Here is a 15,701-nt window from a genome sequence, read left to right on the forward strand (position 1 = left end):
AGAATAGACCAAACCTTAACACCAATCTTCAAAACATCAGTTATTTGCAAAAGGGAAGCCATATCACTTGGTCTTTTTGATCAAGTGAAAATTCTGCAGCAATTACTGATGTAGAGGATTTAGCTGTGTTTGGTGTGCCAGGTGGTTAGCACTGGTGCCTCAGTGCCAGGAACCTTGGTTCAATTCCAGCCTCAAGTGACTGTGTGGAGTTTGCACATTCTCCCAGAATCTGCATGGGTTTCCTCAGTGCTCTGGTTTCCTCCCACAATCCAATCAGGCTCAGGTTAGATGAATTGGCCCTGCTAAAATCACCTATAAAAGTTTAGTGATGTTTAGGTTATATGCACTGGTCAGGGGTAAATGAAGAGTAATTGGGGAATGGGTCTGGGTGGGAGACTCTTCAAAGAGTCAGTGTGTACTTGCTGGGCCAAAGGGCCCGCTTCCATAGTGTAGGGATTCTGATTCTACCCACTTAAATTGGACTAAACAGCTAAGAATCTGGATGTCTCATGTTCAAATGTTTGAACTTATAGGAAAAAAAGTACCTCTAATATCCTTTTGTACTTACCCATCAAACAACTTTATTTTGATGTAATCATGTTTCACTGATTGATAGATATTGATAACTGTGTGGCACAAAGCTTTCATTCCAGAGGGTTTCTCATTTCTGGCAAGTAAACACGTAAAACACTGCCTCAATGGAATGTTAAACAGTAAATTTGCTGTCACCTTGCAGTATCTAGCTAAACTATTGGATGTCCATTTAAAATTAATTTAATTATTTTACTGGAAATAAAGTAAACAATCACTTCTGAATTATAACTGAGCAATAATGTGTCCTTGTTCAAGTCAACGTGATTGCAATTAGGATCCTATTGCGTGGGAAGTGTAGGCTTTGCAAACGTGTCACTCATTACCCTGGTGACTATGGCAGCAGCAGATCTACTGGTAATTATCTTCAATCTGATACTATGACAAATTTCTATTATGTATCGGGAAGGAGATTAAGATAATTGTACCCTATGGAGGCAGTGATCATAATACAATTGAATTTACTCTGCAATTCGAAAGGGAGAAGACAGAATGAGGGGTAACGGTATTACAGCTGAAGAAGGACAACTACAGAAGCATGGAGAGAATTGACTGGGAGAGGAGCCTGGCAGGAAAGACAGTGGAACACTAATGGCAGGGGATTTTGGGAGTACTTCAGGAGACACAGTAGAGGTTCACCCCAAGGGAAAAGCAGCATGGTACAGGAAGGCAACCATGGCTGACGAAGGAAGTCAGGGATAATATGAAAGCAAAAGAGAAAGCATATAATGTGATCAGGACTGTTGGAGACCAGAGGATTGGGAAGCTTACAAAGACCAACAGAGGGCAACAAAAAAAGAAACAAATGATCAAATGAGACGGTAAGCTAACCAGTAATATAAAGGACTATTGTAAGTTTCTTTATGTGTATAAAAAGGTGAAAGAGAGGCAAAAGTAGACATTGGACTGCTGCAGAATGCTGCTGGAGAGATAGGAGTGGAGAAAAATGAAATTCCTGAGGAACTGAATAATTACTAGGTATTCATCTTCACAGTGGAACACAATAGTAAAACCCCAAAAAATTAGCGTGTGAGGGGGCAGACCTGAGTATGATGGCTATCACCAAGGAGACGGTGCTAGAAAAACTAGGTGTCAGAAAGCAGATAAATCACCTGGACCAGATGGACAACACCCCAGAATTTGAGATAGAGATAGATAAGTTCTTGAGTATCAAGGGGATCAAGGGTTACGGGGAGAAGGCGGGAGGATGGGGTTGAGAAACTTATCAGCCATGATCAAATGGTGGAGCAGGCTCGATGGGCTGAATGATCTAATTTCTGCTTCTATGTCTTATGGTCTTATGTATCAGAATGAAATTGGATTACTGAATTAAGTATTTAACAATGGTTTCAACAATGAAAACTGCTTAAGTTTTCTAACTTGACAAAGATAAACCTGCAAAAGCCTCAATTAACCAATCAGAAAAGGCATCAGGAAGTCAAAAGTTCAATGCTGTAATTATCCTCTGCATTTGCCAGTTGACCTGTATACTGTCTGCTGACAATTGCTAAAATAGGATTTGAGGTCTGAAATGCATCTGCTTTGTCGCATTGTTGGACAATGCTGTCTTCAACATCCACTTGGATTTCATTCTTTGTACATATTGCATGTCCCGCTCTTTTCTCTGAGATGCTGCTTTTGCTGTAAGGAAAAAGAGAGAACATATTAAAGAAAATCACTGTCACCACTTTATAACCAGATCATTAGTGCTAATTTGGATCTTTGTTAATAAAAAGGGAAGCAGCGAATTGATGACGTATTATCAACCTGAACATTTCCAGCAGGAAATACTATAAGTTTAATTTTATTAGAAAATGGAATCCACAAAATAAGTGGAATTTTCCGCAAATCCAGAAGTTTCAAGCACTTCGGGTATATTCAGGTAAACACACACAAGTTCAGCTATTTACTTAATGCATCAGCCAGCAGAACTTTTTTTTTTAAACCAGAAACACAAATCATGCTAAAGATTCAGATGGACATGTTCCAGCATTCCAGACTGGTTACAAAGCTTAACAGACCCTCCTCCATTCTGTTTCCTTTTCTGCAGGATTTCCCTTTGCTCATTCTTGGCTCCACCCTTCCCTGTCCCCATTTAGACAATAATTGTTCATCACCTTTTCATAAAATTACAATAGTTAAAAGACATTTGCATAGAAAAAGTGAATAGGAAAGGTTTGGAGGGACATGGGCCAGGGGAAGGCAGGTGGGACTAGTTTAATTTGGGATTACGGTCGGCATGGACTGGTTGGACCAATAGGTCCGTTGCCATGCTGGATGACTCTATAATCATAGAATCAGTACAAAGTAAAAGCAGCCCATTCGGCCCATCAGATTTACACTGATTCTCCAGGAAATATCCCACCCAAATCCAACCCTCTAACCTCTCCCTGCAACCCGGCATTGCCCATGGCTAGTCCACCTAGCCTGCATATCCCTGGACACTATGTACAATTGAACATGGCCAATCAGCTCTAACCTGCCCATCTTTGGAGTGTGGGAGGAAACTGGTGCAGCCACAGGGAGAATGTGCAAACTCCACATAGACAGACAGGCACCAGAGAGGGTAACAAACCCAGGTCTCTGGCAGTGAGGCAGCAGTACTAACCCCTGAGCCAGTGTTGTTTCATTACTGCTCTCACTAACACTCCCTCCAGCCTCGCAACAATTATTTTGTTGCTTAATTTTTCTTTCTTCCATCTGGCTTTTCTCCCCATTTCTCCTTCACCCTCTAACTTCCTCAAAATCTTAATCCCTACAGTGTGGAAGCACGCCGTTCAGCCCATTGAATCATACTGACCCTCTGAAGAGCATCCCACCCAATCCCTGGATTTCCCATGGCTAATTTATCTAGCCTGTACATCCCTGTACACAGTGTGCACTTTAGCAAGGTCAATTCACCCTAACCTGCACATTTTTGGACTGTGGGAGGAAACTGGAGCACCTGGACACAGAGAGAATGTGCAAACTCCGCATAAGACAGTTGCCCGAGGATGGAACTGAAGCCAGGTACCTGGTAACCACTGTGCTAACCACTGAGCCACCCTTATTGCATTTTTAAACTTTTCCCCGTTCTGATGAACGATCATTGATTTGAAATATTCGCTCTGTATCTCTCTCTACAGATGCTGCTTAACCCAAGTATTTCCAGCAGGTTTTACTTCAGAGTTCCAATATCCAGAGTTTGCCATACCAAGCTCACTTGACCAGCCCAGTGCCTTGTACTGCTGTAGCACTCTGCCCAAGGTGTTAGTCCCAGTAGTAGCCACTGCTCGAGACGCCCCAAAATGCTGTTTATAATATCTCAGCAATGATCGATGACCAATTCTGGCACCTGTGAAAATTCAGCAAAAAAAAATTTAAATACTTCAAGCGTATTTAATTTATTCAATATTTCTTCAGTTTGACTCTTGGAGCACCTGCAAAATTACCTGGATACCGTCCTGTCCACAAAAGGCAAAACAAATCCAACTCACCCACTCCCATCAGTCTACTCTCAAATCAAAATGATGGAAGGCATTGTCAACAGGGTTCCCAAACAGTACTTACTGACACTCACCAAGCCCAATCAGGTCGTGGCCTCATTATAGCTTTGGTCCAGACATGGACAAAAAAAGCTGATCTCCAGAGTTGAGGCCAGATAACTGACCTTGACATCAAGGCAGCATTTGACAGAACATGGGATTCAACCGGCTGAGCAAAACCGAAGTCAATGGGAATCAGGTGAAAAGAAATCTGGTTGGAGTTATTGAGGTCAGTCATCTCAACCACACGGCATCACAATGGGAGTTCAAGGTAATATCCTTGGCCTACCTTTAACAGCTCCATCAATAACTTTCCTTTCATCATTTGGTCATACATGGAACTTTTGCTAACGATTGCACAATGTCTACTTATGGACTTATTCAAAATAGTCAGCAGATGAAGTCTTGTCTCACAAATTTGATGTCATGATATTGTCCACATTGACTTGACCAAAGCATCTAACAAGGTCTCTCATGGTAGGCTGGTCCAGTCACGTGGGATCCACGGTGAGTTGGCAAGTTGGAAAAAATGGTTTGGTTACAGAAGACAGATGGCAGCTGTGGAGGGAGTTTTTCTGACTGGAGGACTGTGACCAGTGGTGTTCTGCAAGGATCAGTGTTGGGATCTGTTTGTAATCAGTAATAGGATTTAGATGAAACAACATGATGGTCCAAATATTAAGTTTACAATGAAAATTGGTAGAGTTGTGGATAGTAAGGAAGGTTATCAAACGATACAGTATGATATAGCCAGCTGGAAAGTGGGTAAAGAAATGGAAGATGGAGTTTAATCTGGACCAATGGGATGTCATAGACTTTGGGAGGTCAAATGCAGGAGGAAAGCATACAGCAAATGGCACTGACAAAGATACAAATATCTTTGTATCCTACCACTGGAGAGGTCCCTCAGGACTGACAAGTAGCTAATGTTGTTCCTCAGTTCAAGAAGAGAAATAGGGATCATTCAGGAAATTATAGACCAGTGACCAGGATTCTTAGGTACAGGATTCACATGCATTTGGAAAAGCACGGCTTAATTAGGGACGCTCAGCATGGCTTTGTGTGGAGTAGGTCATAATCTTACGAACTTGATTTGATTTTTTGAGGAGATAAGGGGCAGAGCAGAAGTTGTTTACATGGATTTTAGTAAGGCTTTCGACAAGGCACCTCATGGTAGTGTCATGAAGATGTGGGTGCACCTTTGAGAGAGTGAAAAGCAACAGAATTACCGGACACAGCACCAAGTGTTCTCAACAAGGCAACAATGTAATACTAGGTCGAATAACTATTAGTTCGTTGCCTGGAGACAAAAATTCGAAATTGGCTAGTTTAAATTATACCCTGAAAAAAGGTTAGAGGAAGAAACTATATATATGGCTAGTTAATTTACTTCAAGAGTATAACAAAAAATAAATTGTAAATTTTTACATTACATAGCCCGGGCCACACGAACTTTTATAGATTATTGCATGAGATAAATATTTTCTGTGTTGCTGGTTTTAAATTAGAGAAGATTAAGATGCATGCTTGGATCTGTTGCATGGATTCAGAAGCGGCTTGCCTACAGAAGGTAGAGGGTAGTGGGGGGTTTCTCAGGCTGGAGGTCCATGAGTAGTGCATTCCACAGAGATGCATAATGGGACCTCTGCTGTTTGCAACTTATACAAGTGACTTAGATGAAAACATTGATTGATGGATTAGTAAGTTTGCAGAAGACACAAAGATCGGGGGTGGGGGGAAAGAGAAGAGGGGAGTTATGAATACATAGATTGTCAAACAATACAGTCACATATCAACTAGTTCCAGATATGGATGGAGAAATGGCAGGTGGTCTTTATTCCAGGCAAGCATGGGGTGCTGCACTGAGTGATCAAAGTTAAGGAAATGTATAACGGCAGGACCCTTAACAGCAATGATGTATACAGGGATCTTGGGGTCCTGATCCATCGCTCCCTGAAAATGGCCACATTAGTAGATAGGATGACAGAGAAGGTATATACCATGCTCCCTTTTATTGGCTGGGGCATTAAATACAAGAATAAGGAAGTGAAGTTGCAGCTTTATAAAAGTTTGGTTAGGTCACACTTTGAGTATTGCGTTCAATTCTGGTCACCACACTACAGGAAGGATATGGAGGGTTTTGAGACGCTGCTGCCTGGATTAGACAGTATGAGTTATAAAGAGAGGCTAGTCAAATTATGGTTGTTTTCTCTGGAGCAATGGAGGCAGATAGGAGACCTGATAGAAGTTTATAAAATTATGAGGGGCATAGATCGTGTTGACAGTCAATCTTTTCCTAGCATTGAAATATCTAATCCTAGAGGGAACACATTGAAGGGAAAAACAGTGTTAGGTGCCTGGGGTAGTAGTGGAGACAGCTACAATATGGGTGTTTAAAGGTGCCTTTAGATAAGCACAAATTAGCAAGGAAAGGAGGGTTATTGACTATGGACAGGTACAAGGGATTAATTTAAATTACCATCATGTTTTTGCACAATATTACAAAATTTGGCAAGTCATGTGGCAACTGCATAAGAATTTAGTTTGGCTGCATTTGGAGCAGTGTGCGCAGTTCTGGTCACCACACTACTGGAAGGATGTACAGGCTTTGGAGAGGGTGCAATAGAACTTTACCACGATGTTGTCTGGATTGGAATGTCATAGGTGTAAGGAAAGGTTGGAGAAACTTGAACTGTTTTTGCTAGAGTGACAGAGGCTGAAGGGTGACCTGATTCAATCTAAAATTATGAAAGCCTGGTGGAAGGCCACTCATAGGGTGGTCAGGAGTCTTTTTCCTCAGGTGAAAATATTGAATCCTAGGGGGCCTAGGTTTATGGTAAGAGGAGAAAAGTTTAAAGGAGATGTGCAAGGCAAGTTTTTCTTCACCAAAAACAGAGGTGCCTGGAATGCATTGCCAGGATAAGTGGCAGAAGCATGTATGAGAGCAGATATGATAGTTTAAGAGACATTTAGACTGACATGAACAAGCTGGGAATAGAAGGTCTTGGCTCATGCACAGGCAGATGGGATTAGTTTGGAATGGTCAGCGCTGAAACAGTGTGCTAAAGGGCCTGTTCCTGTGCTGTACTGTTCTATTAAAAGCCCTTTCCTGCCACCAAACATGCCATGTGGGCATAAAACCCCTTAAATGTACAATCACAAGAAGTCTCAAGTATTATAATTTCTATTTTTGAGATCCTATCAATCAGGAATGTTCATCATAATGAAGTGGGAGATGGCATGGGGCAGGGTGACACTTGGCACACGGACACACAAGACGGCTGTTGAGCCTTGAGTTGGTCACTTGACACATAAGATGGCTGCCAGACCACAATATGGAGAGAGACTGCAGAGCAAATACAGACACTACCTGGGGCCACCAGAACGTCAACACAATGCATTCAACCTCACTGATTAGTTTAAGGTGGGTGGGGGAAGAGAATGCACGTGAATAACGTACACTGCCCCCAAAGTGTCTGGGTCCAGCCAAAACCTTTTATAGAAATGCCAACAGTTTGATATAGACTCAACAGAGTGCTAATAGCCAGGGCTGCAGTAATCGTCCTTCTCAGGAAGGACGATTAGTGCCCATTATGAGAACAATGGACTTCCGTGCAGACACAAACTGACAACGCCTGCACTGAAGCTAACGACCTTGTTGAAAGTTAACAAAGGCCACACTGGAACTGATAATGACTGTATCAAAACTATCAATAATTCTGAAATGATTATCATAAACAAACCATGTTACAAAGACAATAATCTCATCACTGACCGATTGTATCATAAGATGTATAAAAGCATCTTGACGTGCTCCGGGTTGAGAGATGAATTGCAGCTGACCACTGCGCTGTTGGTGACTCTCTCTCTCCCTGGAGCTCTGGTATTTCCTTGTACAATAAACTCCGTCATCGAACACAGACTGACTCTGATTTTCCCCACAATAAATAGATAAAAACCTCTCAATATCAGGTTAAAGTCCAACAGGTTTATTTGAAAATACAAGCTTTCGGAGCACTGCTCCTTCGGAGGTAGCTAAGAGCTCCAAAAACATTTGGGAAAAAAAAAAGTGCTTTATACACCTCCTTTAAACTTTTTGTCTCTTACCTTAAATCTATGCGTCCCAGTATTTAACATTTCCAGCCTAGGAAAAAGACCCTCGAGGTCTGAAAGCTAGTACTTCCAAATAAACCTGTTGGACTATAACTTAGTGTTGTGAGATTTTTAAATTTGTCTCCCTCAGTCCAACACCGGCACCTCCAAATCATCATAAATAGGAAAGTGCACGTACAAAATAAATCATCAGTGAGAGGTAGATGCCATGATATTTTTCTTTATGAAAAAGCCTGACTCTCAGAGTTAACAATAAGTTACAACTCTATTTCCTAACTAGCACAAAAATGAATTTCATCAATGCAATGCCCGAGTTCTTCTCGCTTTTCTATAGGAAAAGTGATGATTCAGAGGAGAGCGCTGAACACAACAAGTCCTGACAACTGAAACCGAGATATCAATTGGGTTGGTAATGGATTGGTGAGGTTCAAGACTTGATTCTATTTCCAAATTAGTTTGGTTCAAGAGCAGGAATGTACAAGCACTATATTAAACATATAGCCTAATTATTATGTAATTGATTAATGTTTTGTAGCCAGTGGGGAAGTGATAGGGTGATAGTATAGTCACTGAACTTCCAATCCAGAGCTTCTAGTTAATTCTCTGGGGACATGGGTTCAAATCTTTCTCACCCGGATAGCGAAAGTCTAATTGAATTAATAAACATGGAATTAAAAGCTAGTAACCATGAAATCATTGTCATACGAAAGTTAGTTCACCAATGTCCTTTTCTGAAACATAATTTAATAATTTCACTTGGCATGGCCTACCCACAATTCCAGATCCACAACAATGTGACTGGTTTTCAGCTGCACTCAGACTGACTCAGTAAATCGAGAATGGACATTAAATGCTGACAGTAACACCCTCCCCATGAAAGAATAAAATATGTCTTTAAATAATAAATACACAAATAAGACACGCCAAAGATATTACAAAACATGGGAGGCTAAGGGCAGAGTCTCTCTCAAGTTAAAATGTTAGCTGTCTCCAATTTAGTCTGGAGTATGAAATGGAGAGACTCCGACACCTAGATTTAGAATTTCTACCTAGATAGTACACTCCCAGGAAAAAAAACACGTTCAAGAATAGAAATGGAATTGATCAGGAGCCAGATACTGTGGACAGAGAAAGAGATTGAAATGGAGATCTTACCAATATTGGTTTTCTCTACACACCCAATAGGCTCACTATCTGAGGGCAAGGAAAGAGAAGATAGCCAAAATGCAGAAGAAGGGACTATAGCTGTCTAGGGTGGGAAAGAGCAGAATAGAAATGTTGCAGTAATAGGGACTCGATGAACAAGGGGATAGAGAGCATCCTCTAAAGCCAAGGCAAGGAATCCCAAAGGCTGTATTTCCCACCAGAGTAAGGCATATCTCGGCAGCTAGAGAGGAACTCAAAGGGAGAGAGTAAACCTACTGCATGTTATCCATGCTGGAACAATCTTTGGAGAGAAAGTGCCCCAATACTCTCTAAACAGAAGGGATAAAGACGGAGGTGCCAAAAAGGGCTCCACAACAAATGCAAGCAACCCAAACATAAAAATAGAACAGAGCAGGCAAATACAAGGAAGGCATTGATGGCAAGGAAATACAAATTATAGAACTAGAGTTTAACAAGGTAGTTGAACAAAGTAAAAGAGAATTAAATTAGTTAAAATTAATTACAGCAACACAACGTATGTAATGAAACAGCAGGTCAAGAGGCACCCATCTATCGGAAGGGACATGATGAAGTAGTATTTACCAAGAATCATATTATGGATGTGGAACAAAAACAGGCTAAGACAGTCCTTATGAATTGAGAAAAGATAATAAAAGGATCCACTACACTAGACGTCCCTGACAAACTACCTACTTGGAGAAGAGAATTGGAGGAGGAATTACGTAAAAATGTAAAAGCACTCCAAGATAGTCGTGGGGAATTTTAACTGCCCCACTATTAACTGGACAGGAGGGGTTAAAGGGGATAAAAGAATGGAAAAACTACAATGTGTACTTGAATCCTTGCTCATCAAACACATATAAACTTTAACAAGTAGATTGATCAATGGGGAACAAATTAGTGCATATAAAAGCACTATAGGCACCAGTGATTGTAATATAATACTGTTGACATGACAGTGGATACAATTATGGCTAAAACCAAATTAGCAGATTGGATAAAATCTGATTTAAAAAGGGGCCGAGAACAGAATTTAGAGAAATAAATGGGCAAATATTTTGATAAACAATTACATAGAAGAATAGAACTTTTACACTTTTTGCCACCAAGAACATAGATGCACTGAATTGTGTCAACATTTTGAATTAGATCCTGGGTACATTAGATGCATTTTGATATTTCTGACCTTTTGATCATTTTTCTACCCACCTACCATGTCCTGCCTCTCCTCCCCTTCCGTAATAAATGCATGCATTAAAATGACATGACAAATATTACTGAAGGCCTAATCTGAAAATGAATTTTAAAAATTAAGATTTCTTTTCCAAATCTACCTAAAAGAGAATTGAGGGAATGGATATAGAAGTGCAAGAGAGTGCTGAATGAAAGGCACTTTGGTGTTGCTCTGACAAAACCTGGCACGATCATACTCCCATTAAGCTGACCAATCGCCCATCTAATCGCAAAGGTGGAACATTACTGTTAAAACCCTTGACAACACATTGTGATAAAGTAACTAAAAATTATCTTTCTTGCTCTGGCAAGTGTTCTTGTGGTATAGCCATTTGAGGCATTAATAGCTGAAAATCTGATTTACTAGTAATGACCATAAGTAGTCTTGAATGTTGAAGCCCAATTCCTAGTGAATATGGACAAATGCCAGAGAACTCTAGAACCCCTCAGTTAAATACATTGCATCAGGGTTAAATGTAAAGTTAACCATTCTTAAATCTATATTTAAAGGCTGGTTACAGATTATTTTTAAAAAAGTATAGAAAATATGTTCTGAAATTTGGAAGGGTTCAGCATTTTAGGGCAAATTCCTGATTTGTTATTTTTCAAATAAAGGAGAATAGAACATTTAGAATTTGAAAATATAATAAGCCAGAATGTATGAATTTTTTTGCATAACCAACCTTAATTTGTGAACGAAACACCGACAGAAGAGACAAAATTTAAAAACAAGTCAAACTCTCCACAAATGCTGCCAGATCGGAGTTTCTCCAGTATTTCAATTTTAAATCAGAATTCCAGTAACTGCAGTATTTCACTTATTACCAACTATAGTGCTCTCTGCTAATTTGTCAACTTAGTCCATAAACATGGAACTTGTTCAACCCAGTCTGTGTAACACAGATGCAAGATGATATATTAGTACTGGATACAAACCAGAAGGAAGCACAAGCTCCATTGTTTCCTCATTGTATTCCAAATTCTTGTTTGGTATCTCTGCAGCTTTCATGTCAATATCTTCTCCATGTTTGTGATCAGGATAACTCCCTCTATGTGTACAGAGAAGCAAAACAAAAAAAGTCAAATAGATTTACACTTTTCTTGTCTTGGAACGTGCAAGGGCGGCCCATGTTTGAAAGACACAAAATGGCTGACATGGGTTAAATAAAATGAGACCACTGGCTCCAGCATTAAGACACAAAATGGCTGACATGGGTTAAATAAAATGAGACCACTGGCTCCAGCATTAAGACACAAAATGGCTGACAAGAGGTAAACAGAATCAACAGCCTGCTCCGGTACTTCAGTGAAACACAATGGTACCTTTGAACAGGCCAACTCCAAGGTCAACAGGGGTCCTGCAAGCAACTGTCCAAGAGAGGTTGCCGAGGGATGGATGAGTTATTGATCCCAGCCTCATTAATGAAAGGATGTCATCCCATTAAGAAAACAGCACCAGTTAGAACAGGGGTGTAAATCTCAGCCCATTAACCAGACAACCTAACTCATTAAGCAGCTTTGAAAACAACAGCTGAAGTTATTTAGTAGTAATTGGCTGTTCCTTTGAAATTATTCACAATATTAAGAAATAGGTTCTAGTTAAAGATTTTTCAGATAATCACAGATTTCAACATAACTACAGATACACATAACCTGAATATAATCGAAGCATTAGGGGGAAAAACAAAGTTAATTAGTCTCAGGGAAGACTTTCTCCTATCAAAGTTTGAGAGAAGACTTGTAGCTCGGGTGCTCGTTGTTGTGGTTCTGTTTGCCGAGCTGGGAATTTGCGTTGCAGACGTTTCGTCCCCTGTCTAGGTGACATCCTCAGTGCTTGGGAGCCTCCTGTGAAGCGCTTCCGTGATCTTTCCTTTGGCATTTATAGTGCATGACAAGCAACAAGTTCGACTGGGACAACACTACTATTATATGACAAACCAAACAGAACAGCCAGGGAATTCCTAGAGGCATGGCACTCATCCACAGATTCTATCAACAAACACATCGACCTGGACCCAATATACCGGCCACTGCAGCGGACAACTGGAACTGACATCCGGAAGCAGCAGAGACAAACCACTATAAATGCTGGAAGAAACATCACAGAAGCGCTTCACAGGAGGTTCCCAAGCACTGAGGACATCACTAGACAGGGGACAAAACGTCTGCAACACAAATTCCCAGCTCGGCGAACAGAACCACAACAACTTTCTCCTATCTCTTACAAAGATCCCTGGTAATGCCCTAAATTCATCAGATAAATAGGCTGCAACCAATTTAAGTCCTAACAGTAGAAGTAGCTGTATAACTTAGCAAACTTGATAACAAGAATTAATATTACAAATCTTAAAGCAGTTAATTAAAACTAATTTTCTTTGTATTTTTAATATATTTTCCACTGTCCCAATTATACATAAAAGGAGCAACAGAATTTGATAGAGCTAGCATATGGACTACAAATGAATAATGATTCAAGCTGTCCTTAGAGATAAGCAAGTCTGGGACATACCTGAAGTAGTATGACCAGTAACTTTGGAAAGCGAGTTCATAGGATGAATAGAAAGATCCTAAGACCTGGAGATTACAGTGTCTGTTAAACACCATGAGATCATGGGAACCTGGGGCTGTCCATAGGAAAGCCCATCATTGATTCGATGTTTCACAGGCTTAGGTGCATGGAATAAGAGGGAAAGACTCAGTGACCACACTGTGTGATTACTGTAACACATTATAATATAAAATGCAGTATTTCAATGTAAAAATCAGTGTTAGTGATCTCTCTTCTGATGAGCCAAAGATTAAGATAAAAATTGTGTTCTCATGTCAAGGCCAGATTTGGGAAGATGCTTTGGCTCTCTCCCTGCATTAATCAATTGTTGCTTGAATGAAAGTTTGCCATGTGGCTGAATCCTGCCTGCCTGCTGAGTCTTTGTCCCTGGTCGGGGGTATGCTCCTGCAGAATGCGATTTGATTTCACTATTAATCTTTCTACTTTGTTTGTAAAACACAAAAGATATGGCCAGAAAGCAGATATTTACAGGCAGGTTTATTCATCTTGCCATTTACCAACACTTTTTAAGCACATTTATCCTAATTTGATTTCTATAGTGATGATGTTATGTGCAAGTCTGTTTGATAGGTGACAAGATGGGAAATTGTGATTTAGGCTTTCACTGATTATGTTTTATTAGACTTCTTTGACACTATTTGGACTAGTGGTTAGGAGGGTAACACTTTTAAACAGAAATCGTGAAGTGCATTAAAACAAAGCTTGCTGCTTGAGAATTGGAAAACAAAATACATCTGAGGCACAGAAATTCAAAGCAAGAGAAAAAAAAGCTGAGCACCAAAGTCACCACTAGCCAGACACCACTGGATTCTCCAATCAAATTGCACTCTCTCTTTTCTTCGTCAGACATTAACATGTTCAAGGTATTCGCAGAGGGCAACAAAAGGTTGGCAATGGAATGGCATTACGAAGACATAAGGGATGACAGTTGAAGGAAGTAGAGATAGTGTCAAAGAGAAGTAGCCGCTACAATGTCAATAACCACAAGGACTGGAAAGAATGAACATAAGAAACAGGAACATGAACAGACCATAAATGACCAATCAATCCTGCATTACTTTCCAAAATTATCAAAGCTGCTTGCGTTTCGGTCAGAAATGCCTTCTCCGTCGACTTTTCTGTCAGGAATGTTCACTATTTGTGCTGTTGGTACCATTTTTATTCAGATGGTGTTTTCTCTAAGAAATAGGCGAGGTGGAGAGAGCAGTGATTCTCCCTGGAGAGCTGAGAACCATTAACTGTGGCGGATGGCAGGTAGCTCTAGGCTCTTTGTCCTACTGCCCCCTTCTTTGAGACCCTTGATGACATTAATATTTCTACAATCGCATTGGTCCAATGTTGCCAAAACCATCAGACTTAAGTTTAATAGGTTTTTTGGGTGTCTAAGTTCCTGGTTCAAATTGATTGGCCAAATTCAAAAGCCTGTTGTTTTGATAAACAAAACAGCTGATTGGCCTGCTAACTGTCCAGCTTTCGAAAATAACATTTCAATTCAGGTGCTGGATACTTGCAAACTTTCAAGCTGCTGCTCACAGGCATCCATTTTAAATCTCGAAGCCTAGAGAAAGCATGTGATCTTTTAAAGGGACCATACAATGCTTCCCCACCCCTCCCTCAGCATTTGACAAACACCAAATTCTAACTTCCTGCCTCCTAATCCACAAGTATTCTGCCCAACTTCGTAAGTAGTACGAAAGCTCAAACTGAGTACAGTATTCCAGAGGGTAAAAAATGAGGTCTGCAGATGCTGGAGATCACAGTTGAAAATGTGTTGCTGGTTAAAGCACAGCAGGTCAGGCAGCATCCAAGGAACAGGAAATTCGACGTTTCGGGCATAAGCCCTTCATCAGGATGAAGGGCTTATGCCCGAAACGTCGAATTTCCTGTTCCTTGGATGCTGCCTGACCTGCTGTGCTTTAACCAGCAACACATTTTCAACACAGTATTCCAGAAGCAGTTTAATCATCAAAGACCTGTAAATTTGTAACAACACTTGCTTAATTTTTTAATTCCAGTCCCCTTGCAAATGAAAGGCTTAACTTTTCAGGAGAACAGGGAGTCACAGCATAAGTTGACGGGGTGTATACCAAACGTCAGAAAGCTAAGGTGATCAGCAACAAGATTCACAGTACATGCATGAACATGTCGAGAATTAAAGAGATGGAGTAACCAATTAAAAGCAGCAACAAGTGAGGAAGCTGCCAAAGCAGCTCAACAAATAGCACCGAAGGAGCAATTCTCAAGATCCCAACACTTTGTTTCGCAAAGCAAGATCAGAATTTTTAAAGGATTGCTTGATGTTACCAAAACTAAACCCAGGGTTTGTATAACCTGCAATTGCTTATTGAATAGTCAAGGGTGACCTTTTACAGACTTAAGTGGTCAAAGTAATAATAGATATCCTCCAAGTTTGCTCCCCTTGTTCAGAAGGCCACAGATGGGGCAATAGGGAGGAAACAATGGACGATAGTCTACGATTAGCTAGGGATGAGATAATCAAATCA

At 40.4% G+C, this 15,701-nt stretch overlaps 1 protein-coding gene across 2 annotated transcripts in view; it reads right to left on the reverse strand.

The window, feature by feature from the left end:
• Window positions 1–556: 556 nt before the first annotated feature.
• LOC132835286 (cytoplasmic 60S subunit biogenesis factor ZNF622-like) overlaps window positions 557–15,701 on the reverse strand; it is a 29,133-nt gene continuing 13,988 nt past the window's right edge. For both annotated transcript variants that reach the window (XM_060854703.1, XM_060854702.1), the window contains exons 5-7: window positions 11,565–11,677; window positions 3,785–3,925; window positions 557–2,232 (exon numbers count right to left, since the gene is read on the reverse strand). In XM_060854703.1, coding sequence (XP_060710686.1) covers window positions 2,099–2,232; window positions 3,785–3,925; window positions 11,565–11,677 — 388 coding nt within the window. In that variant the 3' untranslated portion in view covers window positions 557–2,098. The remainder of the gene's footprint in view (window positions 2,233–3,784; window positions 3,926–11,564; window positions 11,678–15,701) is intronic.

The sequence above is a fragment of the Hemiscyllium ocellatum genome, chromosome 44 (genome assembly GCF_020745735.1).
Source record: "Hemiscyllium ocellatum isolate sHemOce1 chromosome 44, sHemOce1.pat.X.cur, whole genome shotgun sequence".
Lineage (NCBI taxonomy): Eukaryota > Metazoa > Chordata > Chondrichthyes > Orectolobiformes > Hemiscylliidae > Hemiscyllium > Hemiscyllium ocellatum.